The sequence below is a fragment of the Cyprinodon tularosa genome, unplaced genomic scaffold, assembly GCF_016077235.1.
Source record: "Cyprinodon tularosa strain WSP-4 unplaced genomic scaffold, ASM1607723v1 ctg191, whole genome shotgun sequence".
In the NCBI taxonomy this organism is placed as follows: domain Eukaryota; kingdom Metazoa; phylum Chordata; class Actinopteri; order Cyprinodontiformes; family Cyprinodontidae; genus Cyprinodon; species Cyprinodon tularosa.
In genome coordinates this window covers 640,022-662,361 of record NW_024038682.1, presented here as the reverse complement: position 1 = coordinate 662,361, position 22,340 = coordinate 640,022, and the positions used below count along the sequence as shown (strand labels likewise).

The 22,340-nt window shown below is 35.4% G+C and overlaps 1 protein-coding gene across 4 annotated transcripts in view; it reads left to right on the top strand.

Annotated features, from left to right (window-relative positions):
* scml2 (Scm polycomb group protein like 2) overlaps positions 1 to 22,085 on the top strand; it is a 31,567-nt gene extending 9,482 nt beyond the window's left edge. For 3 of the 4 annotated variants that reach the window (XM_038283274.1, XM_038283275.1, XM_038283276.1), the window contains exons 7-14: positions 1,731 to 1,974; positions 13,724 to 14,028; positions 14,451 to 14,580; positions 16,951 to 17,157; positions 17,723 to 17,896; positions 20,074 to 20,292; positions 20,586 to 20,737; positions 21,944 to 22,085. In XM_038283274.1, the coding sequence (XP_038139202.1) occupies positions 1,731 to 1,974; positions 13,724 to 14,028; positions 14,451 to 14,580; positions 16,951 to 17,157; positions 17,723 to 17,896; positions 20,074 to 20,292; positions 20,586 to 20,737; positions 21,944 to 22,069 (1,557 nt within the window). In that variant the 3' untranslated portion in view covers positions 22,070 to 22,085. The remainder of the gene's footprint in view (positions 1 to 1,730; positions 1,975 to 13,723; positions 14,029 to 14,450; positions 14,581 to 16,950; positions 17,158 to 17,722; positions 17,897 to 20,073; positions 20,293 to 20,585; positions 20,738 to 21,943) is intronic. The other variant, XM_038283277.1, reaches the window with a different exon arrangement.
* The last annotated feature ends 255 nt before the right edge of the window (positions 22,086 to 22,340 follow it).

The window sequence follows — 22,340 nt, the reverse complement described above, 5'->3', positions numbered from 1 at the left end:
CTTAACAACCTTCAATCAACATTGTGGTGGTTTTAAAAACAGACCAACATACATATATATGATGTGTTTTTTTTTTTACCATATTTTAACAACTCCAGTTAAACTCCAGAGGCCCGTTTAACTAAGAAGGTTGACTGAAAACTCATACGTTTTCTAAACATATAAGCACGGAAATTCTGAATTCTCCGTTTTACAAAGAGAGTTTACTCAACCTCTGTTTCTGTTACCATACTGTAGTAATATTCTTACCAGAGCTAACCTGGTCGGGAGCAGTTATTTCTTAGTAAACTTAGAGTGTCCTCTGTCTCCACTCTCCTTAAAAACAATCACATTGTTTTATTTTCAGGGGTCAGTTTCACAAAGCAGGTTTAACCAACTCAGACTCAAATCCTCAACTCTGAATTGATCTAGTTTAAGGTCAGAATCAGAATTGTCATAACAGATTTTCTAAATTACATTTTTGCAGCAAAAACTGAATTTTAGAAATTAAAAAAGAAAAATTATACTAGTAAGAATTAACTGTTATATACCTATACATGTTTACACATTTTAAGAGGCAGTTTTGAAGTTTATCAGCTTGACTGAATATGTGTTTGTTATATGTGAAATACATTTCTTCATTGTCAAAGTAGTAAGAATGATGACCAGTAACAATAGGCATATGGAGATCTGAAATACATTTTTAGAGAAATTCAATGTTTATTCTAAACGTGAGGAGTCATTTTGTTTCAAATGGTAATTTTGAAGGAAAAAGTTTTTTTCAGATATCAGTATTACATATTCAAACTAATACATATCAAAACTACCTGCCATAGCCTGTTGTGACCATGATAACATTACAGTGAAAACTAGTTTATTGCCTGGATGGTAGTGGATCAAAGTATCTTTTTAGGTAAAATTAGCTGTCAGCAGGTGAAGATGAAGTAATTACAAATGTTGTTCTAACAGATAGGACCTGGGATCCGTTTCAAGAAGCAGGTTTAAACCTGAAATCAGGGAAACTGGGAGTTTTCCGAATTTACCTGGTCGAGAGCAGGTTTTTTTTTTATTAAACTCACAGTGTCCTCTGTGTCCGCTCTCCTTTTTTGTCATAGTTTTGTGCATAAAATAAAAAATATATAATTCACTGGGTCTATTAGACACCTTAGGTTTTAAAACAAACATTGCATGTCCATTTGATGAGAATCTTATTAAAGAACGTTCAAAATTAATTCACAGAGAATTAAATATTTATAGGGAGAGTATTCTACAACTCTATGTATATAAATACACTAATGTAAATATGTGTATCTATACAGTAACAGTTTGCACAAGGTTTGTAGAGTTTGATGCTCTATCTCAAGCATCACTGTCCACCTCTGCCCTCCTGCTCCTCCTCATCCCGAGCTTCAAAATGTGGGGGATTGTAAAAGCAGAGTTAGGTTCTACAACAACATCCATATATTTTAAAATTTCACAAAGTACTGCTTAATATATCAACTGAAAGTGAACGACTCACCTTCAAACCTACAGTACTAAGACAAAACCATCTAGATAAAATGAATTGAAAAGAGAGGATAGAAGCAGCAGAGACATCCATGAACAACAGAGAGGCAAACCTTAGATACAAGAAACTAGAATCTAATTATTGGTCCAATACAATGAAATGATTAATATATATTTGTCACTTATTAAGTTGTGAATTATAATATGTTTTGATTGTGATAATAATTCACATGTTATTGCTTTAGGAGCCAGCAAGCCCATCTAAAAACTACTTCCAACCTGGCATGAAGCTGGAAGCAGTGGACAGGAAAAACCCTTACCTGATTTGTCCTGCCACAGTGGGAGAGGTCCGAGGCCAGGAGATTTTTGTTATGTTTGACGGCTGGCGAGGCGCCTTTGACTACTGGTGCCCCTTTGACTCCAGAGACATCTTCCCTGTTGGTTGGTGTTCCCTGACGAAGCACAGCCTACAGCCGCCAGGAAACTTCTGTAAGTGCTGCTTTTATCTGTTTTTGTTTAACAAGGAAAGATTTTAATTAAAACCTTTTGGATCCTAATGAATCTTTAATTATCTTTTTGGGAAGAAAAAGCTTTGAATAGAGTATATTTAACTTCAATGGGGGCTCAATTTCAAATCAGCTTTATATATTTAACTCAGATTAAACCTAGAAATGCAAATGTTGGTGAAGATTCTCAGTCATCCAAGTTATGGTCATTTTCTAGAAATGCAAACATTTAATTCCCCTTTTAAGGTGGTTTATCCGATTTGAAAATATTTATTTAATAATCCGTAAATCTGATATTGTAATACATATCTTGCACATGTTTTACGAGCCTAACAGAACATGTGGACCTTGTCCTTTTATTGTTTGTATTTTTCTTCCCCATTTTTTTTACACTATATATATGTTCACCACTAGAGGGTAGCAGAGTTTAGATTCTGGTATTTGAAAGCAGTCTGAGGTTTATTCATCTTTCAGATGAATAAGAAAAGCATTTCTTTGTATGTATTGTAGGAATTGTTGATTCTACGCTTTGTATAAATTCTAATTGGGAGAAGAAGGATAATTTCTACTGCAACACGGATAATCCTTATTATAAGTTTGTATATTTAAATGGACATTTTCCAACACAATGTTAACCCTCATAGTGCCAAGAAGAGTATAGTTTTATTAATGAATCTTTCACATTTTGGACATGGTTTTAAGATTTCTCAAACCAGTGGATAAAAACAATGTAAAATTGTCAAATTTAGCAAGCCCAATAGCAGCAAAAAAGAAAGAAAGAGAGAGAAAGAAAAAGAGAAAAAAAGAAAGCATCCCCAAAAACAAAAATAAGCTGTTTCTGCAGAATGTATTTGTGTTATAAAAACATGATCTGAAGCCTTTGTTTAGCATCAAGTGCAAAAAAGAAAAATAAACAGGCCTCTTTTTAGACTGCATGTATAAATAGAGTAATATTGAAAATAAGAGTATTGTGGTATTATGTTATTAAAAAGTCAAAGCAGCAGTGATACAGATTAAAGAATTAGATTTACTTTTACAAGGTCAGAAAAACATAATATTACAATAACTACCGGTAATACAAATAAGGAAACAATAACTCAGGTTTTTTCTGTCAATCGACAGAAACAGACAGAAAAAAGATTAAAAAATAAATAAATAAAAATCTTTCTTTTGCTTTATATTAATTTGCCCCTTATATCTCCATATGTCATTGACGTATTTTGATGTATTGCTTTCATCATTACGTTTAAGAAGCCTGTACTGAGACATTTAAAGAGAGAAAAATTATGCTTTAAACTGATTAGTTTTACCTTTGGGCATTAAAGATCTTATCCCTATTAAGGTCATCAAATTTTAGCTTAAAGTGGCTAGCCTATCGTAAAAACAAAAAAATGCATCCTTGGTGCTGCTATGCTGTGGAGGTAGAGGGCATGACCCATATACTGAATGTCACAGGTTTGAGTCCCAGTCCTGCTGACATTTGCTGAATGCCTCCCTCCTCTCACGTCACCCACTTTCCTGTCTACATACTTTATAAACTAACAATAAAAATCAATAAAACCTAAAATTAATCTCTAAAACGAAAAATAAATAATGCATCCTTCATCAAATATCCAACATGAAGGGAGTAATCCAAATGCACATTTAGGTCAACCTTAACAATGTTTAATTTATGTACTTGTGACTTATTTGACCTAAACCCAATAGGGTTTTACTAAGTTCTTCTTTCTAATATTACTCATTCACTCAGCAGTTTAGTGAAAACAGAACTAAATCTTTTAAATATAACAACAAAGATTTTCTACAATTTAAAGAGTATGCAAATAAAAATAAAACAGCAGAATTGGCATTTTATATATAGGAGTTTAATTGTGAATATCTTTACTATCTGTTTATAGTAGGATCCCAATTTAAGTGAATAATCATTACATCTTTTCCCCGTCACTGTCACCATATCAAACGTTTATCAGGTTTTATAGCACTTAGATTTATAAATAAGCTTAGACCTATATTACAAAGTATATAATGTAAGACATGGATCTTGATAAGGGTATAAAGAGAAGTTAAGCCAGCCGTTTTCATGTGTCCTATCTTTAAACCGATTTATTTTCAGAATAGTCCACAGTTAAAACATTTTTACCAAACAATGCACTGACTCTGTACGCTGCACTTGGTCTGTCCATGAAGAGATGATGTTAATCAGAAAATAGCTTTGTTTTTTAGCTCTGTACTGAAAAACTGAGGGTTTTTTGAGGTGTTAATGGGCTGAGTAACACCTAAACACACTTGAAAAGAAGTGAGAGACAATGTAATTACTCCTTGTTTAACAGGCTTTCATTCACTCTCTCCTCTTAACCTTGATACATCTTTGTGTGAAAGCCGAATCAGGTCAAGGCTAATTGCAACCACTTTTTCAAACAATATCTTGCTGTAATCATGCATTTTTATTTTTCATACATAACAAGCACATAACGGGGATTGTGAATAATACATGAATGGATGTGTAGGTGAAACACGGCCTTTGATTATGTATTCAAAGCAGCCTTTTTTTGCTTCTTTTGTTCAGGTAGTTATTTTTAAAAAAAAACTTTAGAATTAGACAGCTTTAAGAGAAACAGATCTAGATGTGCAATTTATATAAAGATAACAAAGGGGTTGTCAACATGTTTAATATTTAACCATGCATGCAAAAAACCAAAGGGAACCTTCAGCACATCCTTTCCACATGGCATCATAGGGTTCTGTCCCTTGTGGGAATCGTTGTGAAATCATATTTAAATGTCAAATCATTCTGGCTTAAACATGTATATAAATGTACTATTTATCATATTGTCCCAAAATTGGGAACATTTCTATAAAAAAAAATCCTGTCTTAAAAACTGTGGGGTTTTTTTTGTCATTATCTTATGCAGGCCAGTTAGTTATACGTCAGCTTGTGCACCTAAATTCGGCCAATCATATATTAACGGTCATCTGTCAATTTATTTTTTCGGTCATCTTCATTCATATGTAGCAGCTAATATATGCTATGGTTGAAATAAGAAATAAGGATTATCATTTACATCACCGTTGAGTTTACATCCCAGTGTTCACAGGGATGGACGTCTGTGTCTTCAGCAGGCGTAGAGCTAACAGAACTGGCAGCGTTGCGAGGCAAGGGCTCAAACATGTACGGCTGTAAGCCTTCTACACCAAACCAAGCTTCTGCGCCCTGGCGTCCTCTTCCACAACAACTTCGTCCCCACTTTCCATCTCTAAATTAAAAATGTATGACGGAGGAGACTCATCCACGACCTCCAGCATAAAACTCTTCTCCTCTTGCATGTTTCCTCTGTCCATAGCGTTCCTTGACAGTGTCGTTGCGAAGTACTACTTGGTCCCAATGTAATTTCCCAGTTGCTAACTGGTAAGCAAGATCCTTCAGAAAAAAACCGGCCACAACCAAAGAGGCTTGCAAATCTTGATAATCGATCAATCACTTTCACTTTATTCACCCTTGTAAAGTTGGGCACCACTCTGGAGAATTCGGAAATGCAATGGTTGGAACAGCGGTTTCCCTGTGACTTAAAAATTAAATATCTTTTTAATATTTCTTTTATGTTTATGGTTGATATATAGTTAAAAAATCCAGTAGACATTTGCAACATATTTTGTCAGTTTAAAGGTAGATTAGTATGTCCTTCTGTGGTCTGTCTCAGAATATTCTGGTGTCTGACTGATATCCGACCCAGTCAGCTCCCAAAGGAGGATCTCTCTGTCTTTCATCAGAAACTGCCTGAATAGTCTAGGGTTACACTGATGGACCCCTTCTGGGCTCTTAGGGTATGTGTGTGTTTCCTTTTAGAGGGAATCCTGATTATTAGTGCATAACTCCGGGAGATTTCATTCATTTCAATCACAGCTCTTCTGATCCAGTTTAAGCTTTTACCCCCCCATCCAATGCTTAAACCCTCCCCCTCCGACTCTTGGGAATCCCACTGGTAACCTCTCCTCACTCTGACGAAAACACATATTCTCTCCCCCTCCCCCAGAGGATTACTTTTAAGCAGGTGACTAATGTAGTCTGTTGACATGGCCAACAGATAACATTAAACTTCCCCCTTCCTTACCCACTTTTTCTCCCCTAGTCCACCCTTCCCTCCTATGTAAATTAACCCCCCCTCCACCACACGCATTCCCCTCCTCCTTCTCATTCATTGGTGAGGGAAGCTTTGCAGCCCAAGGAGCAGCGTGGGCTTTGTTGTGGGTTTTCTACTGGGAGAAAAGAGGCGATGAGAGACGCAGCTAATAAAGACGCAGAAAATATACAATGAGGTGCAGATGAAGCAGCCGCTGGAGGGATAGAAGCAGTGTCTAAAAGAAACAGAGCAGTTACAAAGACAAACCAGGAAGCAGAGACTTTTATTGTTAGAGACACCACTACCACCAGAGTGCTCTACCCAGCACCCCATGAGACTTCTGCTCTGAAGTTCTGCTTTTTTTTGTTTGTATTTCCTGGTGAGTGCTGTTCCGTTTGTTCTGTTACATGTTTGAAAGGGAAGGTTTCACCTTTTAAAATTAACTAAATAATGCTTGGTCACCTAACTTAATTGTGCAATTACCATTTAAAGGGTTTTTGTGGTTTCATTTGGTAACATGAGGATTACTGTTTTAGATTTGAGAAGTTGAAGTAGTAAACTGATTTTCACTAATGTGAAAACTTTCTTTTTAGGGTGGAAAGTCCCGGAATTATTAAATCAGTGATACAAAAACTAATGCATCCATTAATTTTAGGAGTGAAAATAAGAATTAAGTTAATTTGTTGCTTCAGTAGAGAAATCATCTCCCTTCTTTGAATTCATCAAAAATTCTAGATTCTTTATTGATGCCTTAAAACTAGCATATAACATTGAACTGAACTGTTTACCAGCATTGGTTGCTTCAAGTTTGGCTTTTCTTTCTTTTTTTTCTTTTTTTTTTATCATGTCTTTGTGTACACTTGGCTTTTAAAATGATCAATTAATATTAGGATATTTCTCCATTTTTTTGATGGTTACTGTCTGAACTGTAGGGTAAAGATAAGACATGCATTTTATTTTGTATTTATTTGATTACTGGCGCCAGATAATGTGAGCATGACTATACCATGTTCTTCATGCTTTGTTGCTTGAGGCAATTTCTGTAACTTCCTTTCTCTGCTTCTTTTGCACTCTGTTACACACCTGAAGTTTCATAGTAGTGTGAATCAGGCAAAATAAAAGCCTGTTTCTATATTTGTGAATGAGTTTTTTGCGGGTTTGTGTGTGTGTTAGTAAGCTTAATTAGATGAAAGAACTCTGTAAAGCCCCTCCCCTGTACTCCAGACTGCAGACACACTCTTACCCCCTCCTATACCCACAGACATGGACTCGCATACACAAACGTATTTCCCCAGGCTAGGGCTTACACAGGTCATGGGGTTGAGATTGAATTATATACTCATGATCAGTACCATATGGCTTAGTTTCGTTGTAGTGAAGACATGCCAGTCATAATTTGCTCTGTTTTTTGGTCAGTTTTTGGTTGGTTCCATAATTTTTCTTGTAGTAGCAGTATTGAACATTATAGTAGATATAATTTTTTATTTTATATCAAAGCAAAATTTTGACCATTGCAAAAAATAAAAAAACATCCATCCAGAATTGTTCATATCTAGTTTTCTAATTTGTATTTTATTCATCTATGCAAAGTAAAAGGAATTAATTGCACTTAAACAACAACAAAAACATATTGTTTAATTCTTTAAACTAAATTCTGTGGTTAATTGTGAAAATCTTACAGTTAAACTTCAGTCTAAACTGAAATGGATTCATTCAAAGCGTAGTAGAACCACAGTGTAATTGCTTGTTATATGAAATTACTTAGTGATTAATACTTTAATGCAGGGGCAGAAGATAGTAAACAATCCTTCACAAGCACTGTTCTCTATGCAGAATACAACCTCCTCTAATTTATTAGATGATAGTAAGTTTCCAATTTAAGGTGGTAAAAATTTTCATAGACGGGCATTAGTGTTTGTCAGTTGTGTTATTGCTCAATCAAAGTATGGTTCCATGTACATGTAAGTCTACAACAAGATTAGAACACATCCTATTGTATCATTCTCTCTACTACATCAGTGAAAATGCATGTTATTGCTTATGAAAAAGTTTATACTCTAACCTTCACTGACATTGTCCACTTTGAATAGAAAAATATTATTTTTTCAGTTTTAGCTGAATTTAGATCATCCAAACCAGACACCAAACACTTGGTGTTTGTCAATGTTCTGACTGAGAAAAACAAAAAGACCCAACTGATATTTACCAAACAGCAAATGTACCCTGCTTGGGGCATGGTGGTGGCACAAGGGTAAAGCTTGTGAGTTAAGTACAGAGGCCATTGCATTTGCAGGTTTGATTCCGGCTGGTAGACCTTTGCAGCATGTCCTCCCCCCTCTCTTTCTCAAACCATTTCCTGTCAGCTGACTTGAAAATAAAAGGGCACTAAGACCACAAAAAAGCTGTCCTGCTTGCTCAACCTCAGTGAAAGTTACATTTATTCCATCTTTATTTTTCTGATTGTACATGTAAGCAGTTTTACTTTGGCCAGACACAGCTGTAGGTCCTATAATGAGTTTTTGGAGCATTTTTTAGGAGCCTTTAGTCTGATCTGTGAACTTGCTTTGAAGTCCAGACCTGGCCAGTAATCCAGAATGTCTTCCACTATTAGACTACTTTCTGTACATTCTGTACACCCCCACACCTAGATTCTCTTCTTTATTGACTTTAAACTGTCAGGAATAATTTAACCTGTACACAGAATACATGCAGTATTCAGGTTGTTGGGTTTTACGAAGAAAAATATACTGCAAGATTTGCTCTATGGTATTTGAAGTTCACAGCGTTAAATGGCTGGCAGATGTGGGTAGAAACTAGTTACATTTACTCAGTTACCTTTACTTGAGTTTTTTTAAGAGTACTTTTACTGCCCTGCACTTTTTACTTTTACTTGAATAATTCCCAGAACCAGACTCAGGACAATGGGAGATGGGGCATTTTGTGCTGCTGCCCCACATCTGTGGAATGCCCTCTCTGATACCTTGAGGGCACCTCAATCCACTGAGGGTTTTTAAAGAATGTTTCTTTTTAGCAAAGCTTTTGATCCCCTTTAGATGTTTTTCTCTCTTCTAAAAATAGCTTTTTCATGCTTTTCTCTTTTTTTCTGTAGTACTTTGAGATCTTTTGATGTAAAGTGCAGTATAAATTAAAAATATTCTTATTATGATTATTAATAAAAAAAATATGATGAAGTATCTCTATTTCTGGCTATGATATCCATCAAGAGTACATTCACTTAGTAAAATATCAAGCTTGTTTCAAACAAAAAGACACCAGAGAAACAAGAACCTGTAGTTCTTTTTTGTACTTTGGGTTTATTTGTTTACTGTTATTTTATATATATGCTGCTCCCGCTTGGAGCAAACAGGATACGTCTTGTTAATGGAAGTAACTTACGGTATGCAATTCTAATATGTTACATACTGTAAGTTTAGATTTTATATGTTTTATATTAAAAAAACAACATTAAAATAGATTATGTTTGTATAGAATTACTATATGTTATATATTTACTCATTCTTATACTTAGTGAAACTTTACATCACTGTTAAAACATCACTGTTATGATAATGACTGGTAAGTAGATCAGTTACAAATTGAAAAATATTTTTATTAAATATTTTATTATTCTTAATTGAGACGTTGCCTGAACAAAAGCTTTTTGGTTTCAATTCAGTAAAAATACCATGAAGTATTGCTACTCTTTGGGTGCTCTTCCCCCCTCTGGTGCCTGGATTACGCTCTTTTTCTAAAGGTTTGTCATGTTGATGCTATAAATAGAGCTGTGGTTTATTGTTTTACATGCTGGCAGTCCAATAGATTGAATGAGCTGGGGATCATAGTTATAAAGGCAAACTAGAATAGAATAAAGAAAGCAAATATGCACCTGAATGTTAATTTCTCAGGCATTAGGCAGCTAGTAGCAGCTTGAGAAGAGTATTAGTTTCCCTCTGAATGTAGTGACAATAGAACATCTATAAAATGACTTCCTTGTGCATTTTTAAGGTTCAGCAGCAAATAACCCTTCATTCTTTTTGGGGGGTAAATATCCTTGCATTACCTTCACTGCCTTCTGTTTGCCTTTGCTGTAACACATCTGAGCGTATGATAAAAAAAAAAAAAAACATTCTCTAAATAGAGTTTGACTTTTCAAATAACTTGTAATACTATAGTAGTTTTTTAAAACCATTAAGAACATTGCCTCCCAGCTAATGGTTGTGGAAGTAAACGGATTTACATATAAGACAAAATAACTTAATTCAGAGAATGTGCCTATTATATGATCCTAATAATGTCTTTGATTTACCAGGCTGCCGGTTATTAGCAATCTCCTTCTATCAACCATCCTACTATAAAATTAGAACCAGTCACTCTTATTTTAACAGCTAGAGGAACACCAACCAAAATGTCAGGACGTCGGTTAGTAACTGTCCTCTGAGTTGGACAACGGTAAAATCCCATGACCTACAGTCAGAATGTCAACGTCCCCAAATATGAAGGACTCAGTTTAATCAGATAGGCCCACCTGGAAGACTTGACATGAGTCAATCTTTATTCTTTGTGGAAACCATCGATAAATATATTTTCAATATTGTTGAAAACATTTTCTTTGGAACTCCACTCAGTCTATACTTCAATGAACTACTAAATAGCAAGTTTAAAGATATGCTCAGTGAAAGATACCATAGACCAGCAGCCAGTTGATAATTAACATCTAAAAATGTCAAAGTGTTTGATGAAAGTCATCTTTTAAAGCTGATTTCATTTAAAATATGAAGTCGTCGAGACTTGCTCAGTCAGTTTCACGTTAATATTATTATAAATATATGCGGCAATATGACATTAATCACTGATATAATATGATAACATGTATATATCACAGGGGAAGATCAAAGACGGTATCTGTACCAAAATTTATTCCTTGAATCACAAACCACAGGGTGTTACTTTTTAAACATCTAATGTGCTTGGAGGAAGTTTTGCACCTAATTTTTTATGTGTGTAAGTGAGGTGGCTAACGTCATTTTTTGTGGCCCTTGTTTTTCAACAAGTGAGCCTTTGCTTCTTGATCTATTCTATATCCATTTTAACTAATTTTCCAATTTAGCAGCTTTCACGGCTTTCCTCCAAGCCCCTCTGAGGCTATAAAGCCTCCCTGCTTGCTCTATATTGCTTCAGTCAAGGAGACTGATAGAAGCTCTTCTCCCCTGAGAGAGTCAGTGTGCACTTTCAGACCCCCCCATCTCACAAAGCACCATATTGTTATTGAAACTGGAGATGGTTATCTTTCTCTTTCCTACTCTCATTTTGCTCAGTCTTGGGCACACTTACTATGATAATGATGTGATCGTATCACAGTGTCAAGCTGAAGCTAATGATGACAAAGAAGGTTGGTGTCTTTTTTTTTCAAGCAAATTCTTTGTCTTTTTATGCGGTATTGCAATTAATTCATGATATTGCGTTCTTGTTTGTATTTGTCCATATGTTAAAGCATAGCCAGGCTTCCAATAAAGTGTAATACCTTTTAGTTATATCCTTTATAGTTCTTTTTTTCAAATATGAAACATAGAGCCCCTGAAAAGCTAAAACCAGAAAGATACTAAAAACTAATCATGAATGGCTGTGACTTATCAGATTATCACATGAAAAAGGAGAAATCCTTAATCGTAATGTAATGTTTAGTTCTTGTTTGAGTTACATCTAAGGAAAAGCAGTTGATTGCATCGACTCATTGACTCTAAGGCAATCCCTCACACCAAGCATGCTTGTAGCGACAGTGGAGAGGATTCAGGTGCTTGTTTAATCACTTTGAATAGAAACATTTTTGTTGTTGTTGGCGAATGATCTTGTTCTCTTCATTCTGTTCAAGGTGTTTTTACTCCTTAGCAACACTTTCTTTAGTTCTGTTAATTCTGTGCATCCACCAGTTCATATTCATTAAATAATCTGGATGGGTCCATTAATCATAAGCCCTTTTAGCTATAATGTTCTAAATCAGCTGATCTGTTGGGGATGATCATCTTATGTCATGAACATATTTGGTTTCAAGCCTAATTGTTTAGATTTCAGTCTTTATTATTTTGACAGATCATTTGGGACTCGGAGGTTGAAGTTTGTTCAGGTCCTGTAGCAGCAAAACATTCCCAAATCATTAGGGTCGCACCACTGTGTTTTTCAGGTTTTTTAGCTGATAAGCTTTTGTAAACACTTTTTTCTTTGTCTCTGGTCAAACATATTAGCCTATTTAAGGACATTGACTGGAAATCATCTCTATTTATTTTTTTCATTCTATTTCACTTGCAGTGTTGATAAGCTAGGCTATACTGCCAACTTTTATTAATGAACTATATTTGTATCTGTTTACTATTCTAAACAAGTCATACTTATTTAATCTTTACCTATCATAATAATATAGACATTTTCATAGTGTTTTAGCATTTGATTTAGGGATTCACTTCCTTACAAATGTGCAGTAGAGATAATCTGTTATAAGTTGTAAAAAAAATCTCTTAGGCTGTTAAAAGATTCGAAATAGTTTTTTAAGCTTGTTTAAGGACTTGTTTTCTCCTTCTTTCCTGCTTCATTGTTTTCTCTTTTTTACAGTATGCTTTATTTAATAAACAGACATGATGTATTGGTACTGCAGAATGCCTAATGCTAAATTTTGGGTCCTATCGCTACCTAGTAAGAAAGAGATGATTGAACTGTATTTTTTTGTTTTGCTGAATAAAAGTAGAACTGACGATGTTCAGATATTTGAGCTCTGAATCAGAGGGCTAGAATTTCTTTCAGTGCTTGACGAGTGTTTTAGCTGTAACTTGTCAGACCTTTGAATAAATCAAGGAAACCAGAGCTCATCTATGCCACCAAATCATCATAAAATGATGATTCAAAGAAATCACACACGTGATTTCCACTCCATCAAAACACATGTAAGAAGTTAATTTTATGCGTTAGACCTATTTGCTGTGTGTCGTTTTGGGGACTGAGCTTGTAAAAATACAGGTTTTATATAACTGATCAAATTATTTAATACATCCTACATCTTTAAGACTATTTTCTAAAAGACAATCATGAAAAAAGCAACTATTAGACCACACTATTTCCTACAATCCCTTGTGTTAGTTATATAAACTGTGTAGAATGCAAAATATAAAAAAATGGGTGTTCTGATTCTTTTCTTTACTTCGTATCTCTTCTGTTGAGTTTATTTGTTGATCATGAACATTAAATATGTAGCAATATTAGTGACATTACATAAAGATAGTTTTAAATCAATCTTTTTACATGAAAACCCTTTTCTTTACCCTTGCATTATATTTTCTGGTCATATTTTCTCATAGTTAGGGCTTCCAAAGACACAGTAGATTTATTGAGAAATATTAAATAGTCATCTTGCAGCATCTTCGCTCAAGTTTTTTAAGATTTTGTGGTTTTTAAGATTTTTTTGTCATGTGTCCAACAGTTAGAAATTATACAACTATTAGAATGCAAGTCTACATGCAGTTTACTTGAAAATCTAATGAGAAGTTTTTTTTGTGTTTCATGTCTGTAAATATCCTACTTTATGCTCTGTTCTCTTCTCTGGATTTATTTTTTATTTTCCTTCTGCAGTTACCCTTCCTGGTGCCCTTCTAGCTCCGGTTTCTTCCACATCTGCAACTCGTCGCTCCTCGTTCAACTCCTCCTCCTCGACCTCCATGCAGACCTCATACCGACTGCCAAATCCCCTGCCACCCCTCCCTGTCCGAAAGGGTGTCCGAGGTCGCCGTCCCAAATCACAGACCATTGCTTTGTTGAAAGCAGCGGCTGAGGCGGCAGCAGCAGCAGCAATTAATGGAGCACCTCAGAGCCCAGTGACTGAGACGTCGCTGGCCCCCAGACCACACAAGAAGAGAGGGCCCAAGCCGAAAGGCAAGGTGAGATGTCACAATTAACTTAAACTATCTTGCAATGGAAAAAAAACTACCCTGTCATATTTATTATTTGTATTTGTTTATTTTCTTTTTCTTTTCTGTAAAGTGACCTTGAATATCTAGAAAGGTGCTGTTAATTAAAATATATTATTATTATTGCATTCTTGCAGAGATGAAGGTGCAAAGTCTTATCTGTGTAGGTGTGTGAAAAATCTGCATCGCCATTCATTTGAATTGAGAAAGCTTCCTGGAGAGGTGGCGAAACGTCTTCAAATCTTGAAAACCAAGTCCAGTGGATATTTTTTGAATTTTTACGGAATCGCCATTCATGTTTAGAAAAGTTCAAGTATACCAATAATCACCAATAAGGTGCATTTTAAAGCTCAGAGATTTAATCACAGGTGTTTTTTTGCCTTTTGCTCCAGAAGAAGCCTCTGATGGGAGAATCCCCAGGTTCATCACCAGCTCCAACTCCGCCCCCAGAGACCAAACTGAACACCAGCCACGTCTCTATGGACAGCAACCTCAGCAATGGCTCAAATGTAATTTGCACAGGTAAATCTCAAATATTGTTAACCCCAGTCAAAGTTTTTTGTTAGAAATGTAGTTTTAAACTTATAAACCCCTGGTTTGTTCTCCTGTATCTAAAGTCTGTTACCTTTACCTAAAGAAATAGGCAACAGAAATAAAGTTTACCTTGAACTCTTCGTGTTCCATTTAAAAAAAATAAAAGCATCCCTTAGCCACATAGTGTTTTTTTATTTTTTTATTTTTTTAAATGCTATATTTTGAAATAATGCATGGTGGTGTCTTAAACAGCAACTGGCAACTTGGGTTCCTTTTTTTGGTGCTATGATAGACCTAAAACCGAACCATAGCCAACATGTGGACATTGGATCAATTTAGTTCAAAATGTTTAAAAATAAAATACTAAAAAAAATAAAATAAAATCTACAGTTCATCTCCACTTTAGGACCAATCACAGTTCTGAAAGTCTCTCTTATGACCTCTGCAGTAAACCCAAGGTGAGATATCAACTGAAAATAGACAGTCAGTCAGCAGCACAGTCTGTTTTAGAGGCTATAAGTGAGATAGGGATGCACAGATTACAGGTTTCTGGCTGATTCTCAATCTTTAATATTGCCGATTTTGACCAATAGAGATTTATTTTATAACTGTAACTGTCAGATATAACACAAGATATTTATATCTTATCTTACTGAAAAACAATCATTGCACATGAAACAATAAAAACCTCTGAAATAACTGCTTCCGAATATCAATGAAAGTTTGAGGCATTGACAGTGCGTAGCTTTTAGGCATTTGCAGAGGCAAATCAGATTAGTGGAAAAGATCCGTTTCACATCTAAGTGTTGGCCGATCACTGATCTCTCAATATTAGAAAACTCAAGGCCGATTGGTCGGCCTATAATTTGGTGCAACCCTTTTATTTATTTATTTTTTTTATTAAATCAACATAGATGACAACACAGGATACATTTACAGAGATAATATACCAACCCAAAAGCCTCCCTCCCATACTCCCTCCCCTCACCCCCTCACACTCATTCATTCACCCATTCATTCGTCCACAAATGACATTTTCAGAATAAACATTTGAGAGCTTCCATTTTCTTTCCAGGGAAAAGAATTGAAGAGAGAGCCTATTCTTAATAGTTATATAATAATATAATAGTTATATTTTCTGGCTTCATTATCAGTTTCAACCATATACCTTTCTGAAGTCAAAAAATGCTGAATAAATGTTGTAAAGAAATTAATAGTAAGTGAAAATCTATTTTTGGCTTTAAAGATAACATTTTTACCAAGTACAATGATTAAATTAACTAAGTTGTGACTGTTGATAAACTCTCCCAGTAAAACAGAAACCACAGCAAGCCTTTTAAACAGACCAATCCTTAAACACATTTTTTCAACTTCCACCCAAAATACACAAAAGACACAATATTACAATACCAAAACAAATGCAGGGTGGATTTAGACTCCTGACAACAGAAACGACAATCATCTGACTCTGTCATATTTCATAACTTTAACATTTTTCCAGTGGGTACGAAATTATATATGATTTAAATTTGAAAATAACGATTTTGCACATCAACAGTGGTTTTATATATTTGTTTAAATATTTTATCCCATGGCAGCAGTCCTCACATTTTCCATATTTGTTATATGGGGAAACCTTCAGTGATTTTTTTATTTATTTAATAAAATTGATATATTTTCTATTTATTTTAATTCCCTTTTGCCAATTAGAGTTTCTTATTGGAGGTTTACACACATATAGTTTAGTAGTTCCATTGTTTAATATTTTTTTCCATTTTCTTCCAATTACAAAAAAGTTTGAACAAGCATCACCATACATAGCTCTAAATTCCTCACACTCCATAAGTCTACCGTTCTCATTAACAAAGATAACTCCTCTTTCGAACATATTTTTCCAAAAGAAAGACTTTCCATCTATTAGTATATTAAAATTCATCCATATTATCTGCTTCACAATGTCATCTCTTTTTCTTGTACATAAGCTTGAAAACACCACCATGAATGGATTATTTCCTTTATGAACCCTGAGATGTTCTCTAGCAGACTTAGATACGATCTTTAAATGATTGCGATGGACTGAGTTTAACAAATGGAACAATCAGGTTTTTGTTCAGGACCAGAGGTATAAAAAAAAAAAAGATGATCTGAATAAAGCAGTGCTTAATACAGTACCTGGCTAATATGGTATGATCCTTTTATTTAAGCATGGTGGTGGCAGCAATGTTCTGATGTGACAGATTGAGAGGGCGAAAGAGGATGTAAAAGAGGGAAAGAATAAATAAAACTCATTGCCAGAATGTCAATTTTTACTTAGTTTTTCTTCTTCTCTGATCTTTATATCGGGTTGTGTCTCTTCAGTGTGTGTCTATGTAAACAAGCATGGCAACTATGGCCCACATCTGGATCGAAAACTGGTCCAGCAGCTGCCGGATCACTTTGGTCCAGCTCCAGTCAACGCAGTGCTTCAGCAGGCTGTTCAGGCCTGTGTGGACTGTACATACCAGCCCTCTGTGCTGTTATCCTTTCTACAGAGCCAGTCCCACTCTGGAGGGGAGGTCATTAGAGGTAAATTCAGTGAAATACATATTATTTTATGCTAAGCTAAAGAAACCATGCCTTTACTTTCATAGTATCCCCAATTTATTTACCTACATGTAGGTGAAAATCAAAGAAATCTGTTATAAAAATGTTGAAGCAGTTCTGTCTGTTTTAAGTAAATGCGCATTATTGTTAGAAAGGTAATGCATATTTATAAGTAAGATAATAAAATATTGTGTCTGTGGCAGTAGTCGATGTCAGAGCTGTTTCTGTAATCTGAATTGACGTGTGTCTAACCTGGTTTGGGATCCTTGGATTCAGTTTTCCTCCAGGGAAAACTGTGAGTGGTATTAGGAGGGGGCGGGCTTTAATTTGGCTTGGCTTGATGGGAGGGCGTCATGCCGTGTGGAACTGGGTGGAAAACTAACATCTTATAAAGGGAGGGTGCTAACCCTGAACCATCTGCTGTTTTGTTTAGCTGTGAATGCATAGCATGCATGTGTGTGTGTGTGTGTGTGTGTGTGTGTGTGTGTGTGTGTGTGTGTGTGTGTATTATGTGCACACAGCAATTGGTTTTCTTCTCTGGTTTTAGTTTGTTCAGAGCATGGTATTCGCTATGTGAAGCTGCCCTCTGCATCCAGTGCCTCGTCTGTGCTGCGGTTCCTGGAAAACATGTGCCAACACCTGGAGAGTGACATCCTTTTCAGCTCACAGCCATTCAACCCCTACACCAACAACACACGTTTCTACAACAGAACTAAATCAGGTGGGAAGAAACAAATATATATATACATGGGTAATGGTTTTTGTCTTAAATCTTACCTAAGAATATAATTCTACTTATTCAAAAGCTTACACTCTAACCTTAAATATCACAAAAGTACATTTGTGTTCATTTCTCAGTTGATTGTTTTTGCCAAGCTTTGAGGCACATGATTGTGAACCAATGTTTCTTTTAGGTTTCAGTGTGTTAAGTAGCGAATGAGAACTCAATGTGTCTGCTAAAAAAAGTGAAAAAAGACTTCAAGCCATTATTTAAGGTCTGTTGCCTTTTTTTTAATTTTTTTTTTAATCTCCAAATGATTTAGGAGATTTTAATACAAATACAGACTTGGAAGAAGAAAAAAAGCCAAACCTAATTGCAAAACCTTAAGATAAATATCAATGTTCCATTATCCTTAAAGATTGCAGTATCTTATAGTGATTGTTAATGAAGCATTTTTAAGTGTTTCAACACATTGCCAAACTGTATTGATACTGTCTTACAGAGTACTGACACCTGCTGGACCTTTAAAGACACTACAGGCAGCTTATTTGACAGACTAAACTGAATTGATTTGATGACCTAGTACAATGATACAATTTAAGTTATTGTAGGTTATATTGTATTATTTCATATCTGTTTAAATTGGAAATATCTTGGATATTTTTAGATGCAGCCAATAAATAATGTAAACGTATATTATAACGTGAACATTTAGGGGAAAATGTGAATTAGGATGCTTGTCAACTAGGATTTTAAATCATATTTTTAAATCAAAAAGTACAATAAAAACAATAAACAAACTAAGAGTCAATTTGAAAAAGTTAAGTGATGTGGGAAAGTATGACACAACGAGAAAAATTCAAAATAAAAACGCAACGGTTGAAACGTTCCTATTGCTTTTAGGCTGCTCCAAAATTCTTGATAATTTTAATGACAAACCACAAAAGATGATGCATTTTTTTTTAGCAGATGCATCATGTTGACATATACGTTTTTCAACACAATTTAGTGTGTCAGTCAGTTAGAAAACACAGATGACATCCGCACCGATAGTGTTTTGCTCTATGGTCTCGATGCATGCACCGACGCATCAATCACTAAATTCTTACCTCTTTTAGGTCACTCCAAAATATCATGGGACTAGCAGAAACATGGTTGAAGCAGATCACTGCTGAATTGTACAGCAGCCTAACAGCAAAAATTTTATCAAGTTCACACAAGCCCTCTAAATTCCATTTCTTAATATTATCTCTTAGTTGTGCGATTTCTAATTTCTAAAGTGTGTTCAGGTCATCCTCAAAAAAGTTCAATTAAGCCAATTAATTATTTTACTTTTAAATAATTCTAAACTAACTTTCTAGCACCAACATGAAATCATCATAGTTCATTTTATCTGTCAACATGTCTGTTAACATGAGTAAAAAGTGGTCTAATGCCTGCATGTGTATTAGGGCCATTTGTAAAAATCTTTATTTTGTTTAAGTTTATCAGCTAATGAAAGTGTTGGAAATAAGGACCATTCAGTTGTATCAGCTATAGATAGAGAAGAACTGAAACTAAACTGAATTAAGCTGTTGATTTGGCTGCTAATCAGTAATAATAATGTTATTGTTAAAGATGAAAGAAAAACATAATTGTGAAGTTTAACATGAACAGAGAGGTATACCCTGACGCATTCTGACCCATCAAATCCTGACAAAGACCAGCTGCATATCTATGCATAGCAGCAATGATGACACAAACACACTGCAGCCACCATGCTCTCCCCTTGGAGGAGGCATAATGTGGCTGTTGTCTACAAACACCACCCCCATACATGAACACATTCGTGGTTCTGTATGGAGACTGCTGTCTTTCTTTATTTAATAAGGACCTTGTGCCGGTTTCCTTTGACACCCCTTTCTGTGCCCTAAACCTCATAATAACCCCAAACCTAACCATTACCAGTTCATATCTAACTTTAACCTTTACTCGATTAGCTCTTAACCTAACCCTAACTCACTTTGACACAAATAGTTTGATGGTGAAATGGGAAAATGGTCTCCACTCTGATGGCAAAACATGAGCACACTAGCTACAACATATATTTATATGCATTATTATTTTCCTTTTGTATAAATCTTTTTTATCTTTATTTGAGGTTCAAGGAATATTTACATTTACCTCTCTTAAATTAGAACCACTGTCAGTCACGGAGAATGGCGTTTCCAATGACAATCCATCCAAGGACCCCACACCTACCCCTAGGCCCCTCCACAACACACTGGACTACAGATCAGCAAAGAGGGAGCGGCCGTGTTATCCTGGGCACACAAAAACACCACCACCACCCCTCCGACGAGTCAGCTCCAACCCCACTGAGTTTGGCCCCTTAAATACACACAGACGAGTGGAGGGTATGATAACAGTTTCACAAAACTCAGCTAGTCTAAAAAAAGAGTTGAATTGAGACTCTTTTAATCAGTTATATATATATATATATATATTTTTTTTTTTAAGATCTGTTTGCATCAGAACACACGCAGTCCTGTTGCTAATATGTGAACAAAATTATATACGAAAAATCAATTAACTTATGCAATTCATGTTTTCTTCCTCTCCTATGTACATCTATTGATACCCATTAGTGATGCAGGAGGGATGTCTATTTAATTAGGCTTTTCTCTGTTTTGTAAACATTGTACAACAGCTAGCTCAACAACAGGTCCCGATCACATGAAACAGGACAGAGAGACTACAGGGAACAACGCTTCCTCCTGGTCAGTTGATGATGTCATCAGGTTTGTCCAAGAGGCGGATCCACAAACCTTAGGTCCACATGTCGACCTGTTTAGGAAACATGTGAGTATTACACCTACATACGTACTGGCTGTAGGTGCTCAAATGTATGATACCAGCTGCATGTTTTCTCTTTAGATCATCCATAGTCCTTGCTCGTCTCCTGGCTCTTGAGCTTCTGTTCTCTTCTTTTATCAAAGAATTTAGGTCTGGAGTCCACTGTTGATTTTTTTAATTTTTTTCCAGTGAAGTCTTTCTTGTTGATTCGGTTATATATTCTGTATCATCATCCTTTTGGTTCTGAGAGATCAAATGATGACCCATTTGAAGTTTTCTGGTAGTCTACCATTCAGTCTACTGGTATAATAAAGTCATGCTCTCTAGCAAGACTTAACAACCCTTTGCAAGAGAAAAAAAACCCCTCAGAGTATAGAAAAAAAATATACATGAACTGCAATTTTTTCCTTTATTTGACACAAATTCTATCTAGGTTTTGCTGCAAAAGCTCTCAGTCTTGGTAGCATTTGAACAAAAAGAGGCGGTCCATGTTTAAGCCTTTAGCTCAACTTTCTTTGCATGTTAGTGAGGGTCAGACATAAAAAACAGCCGGCATGTAGATAGTGTCTGACGGAGTTAATGAAGACTTGTTGATCTCAAGTTGCCACATTCTTGTTTGTAGATTTTTGGGGGGGATTTTTTTATATTTCACCCCTGTCTTCGTCCTGGTCGACTCAACAGAAATGGACCCCTATTCAGGTTCCCACACATGTGGGTTAATCACATGGGACATTATGTTCGCTGATTTTTAAACCTAATAAACAGAAAAGGAATTATAAATGACAGTCTCTAAAAAAAGATCTTAAGAAAGAAGAAGTAAACAATTAGCATATATTTTAAAGAGATTATCAAGGTTTGCATCACTTGTGTTTGACTTAAACATTTTTTGTTGGGAGGGTTTATTTTCCCTTTGTATAAATCTAGATTTTTTTATGTTTAATGTTTTCTTCTACAGATAAAGAATAATTTCTTTATCTGTATCTTTTTTAACTGCTTTAGCATATTTTTTTTCCAAATGAAACAAGGTAAACCTCATTAGCCTCCTTTATTTCTCATCTTAATTGGTGGCAGTACTAGGAAAGTGGATATTTGTGTTTCCTATGAAGTGTCCAGTAACATGACTATTGTGTCTGTGAAGTTTGAAAAGGAAGCATTTATCTGTGTTTGAACCCTTGTAATCCAGAGTCTGCTGTCATGTTAATCTTCCTTCAGGAGATCGACGGCAAGGCTCTGATGTTGCTGCGGAGTGATGTCATTATGAAGTACATGGGACTGAAGCTGGGCCCGGCTCTTAAACTGTGCCATCATATCGAGAAGCTGAGGCAGAGCAAACATTAGATAATGACGATGATGATAAGGAGGAGGAGGAGGAGGAGCAGGACGAGGAGGATGACGATGATGATGGGACTGATTTCTCACTGACAACCAAACATTTATCAATCTGCAGGAAATGTAGTCCAGTGCAATAACATCATCATATAACGACATTGATGTTTTGTTCTGGTATGTTCTGGGAATAATGGGTTTTTATTAAAAGGAGAACTGCTTACATTTTAAGATATTTTAAAGGTGGAAATTGTGAATCCTAGTTTGTCTGAATTTATCTAAT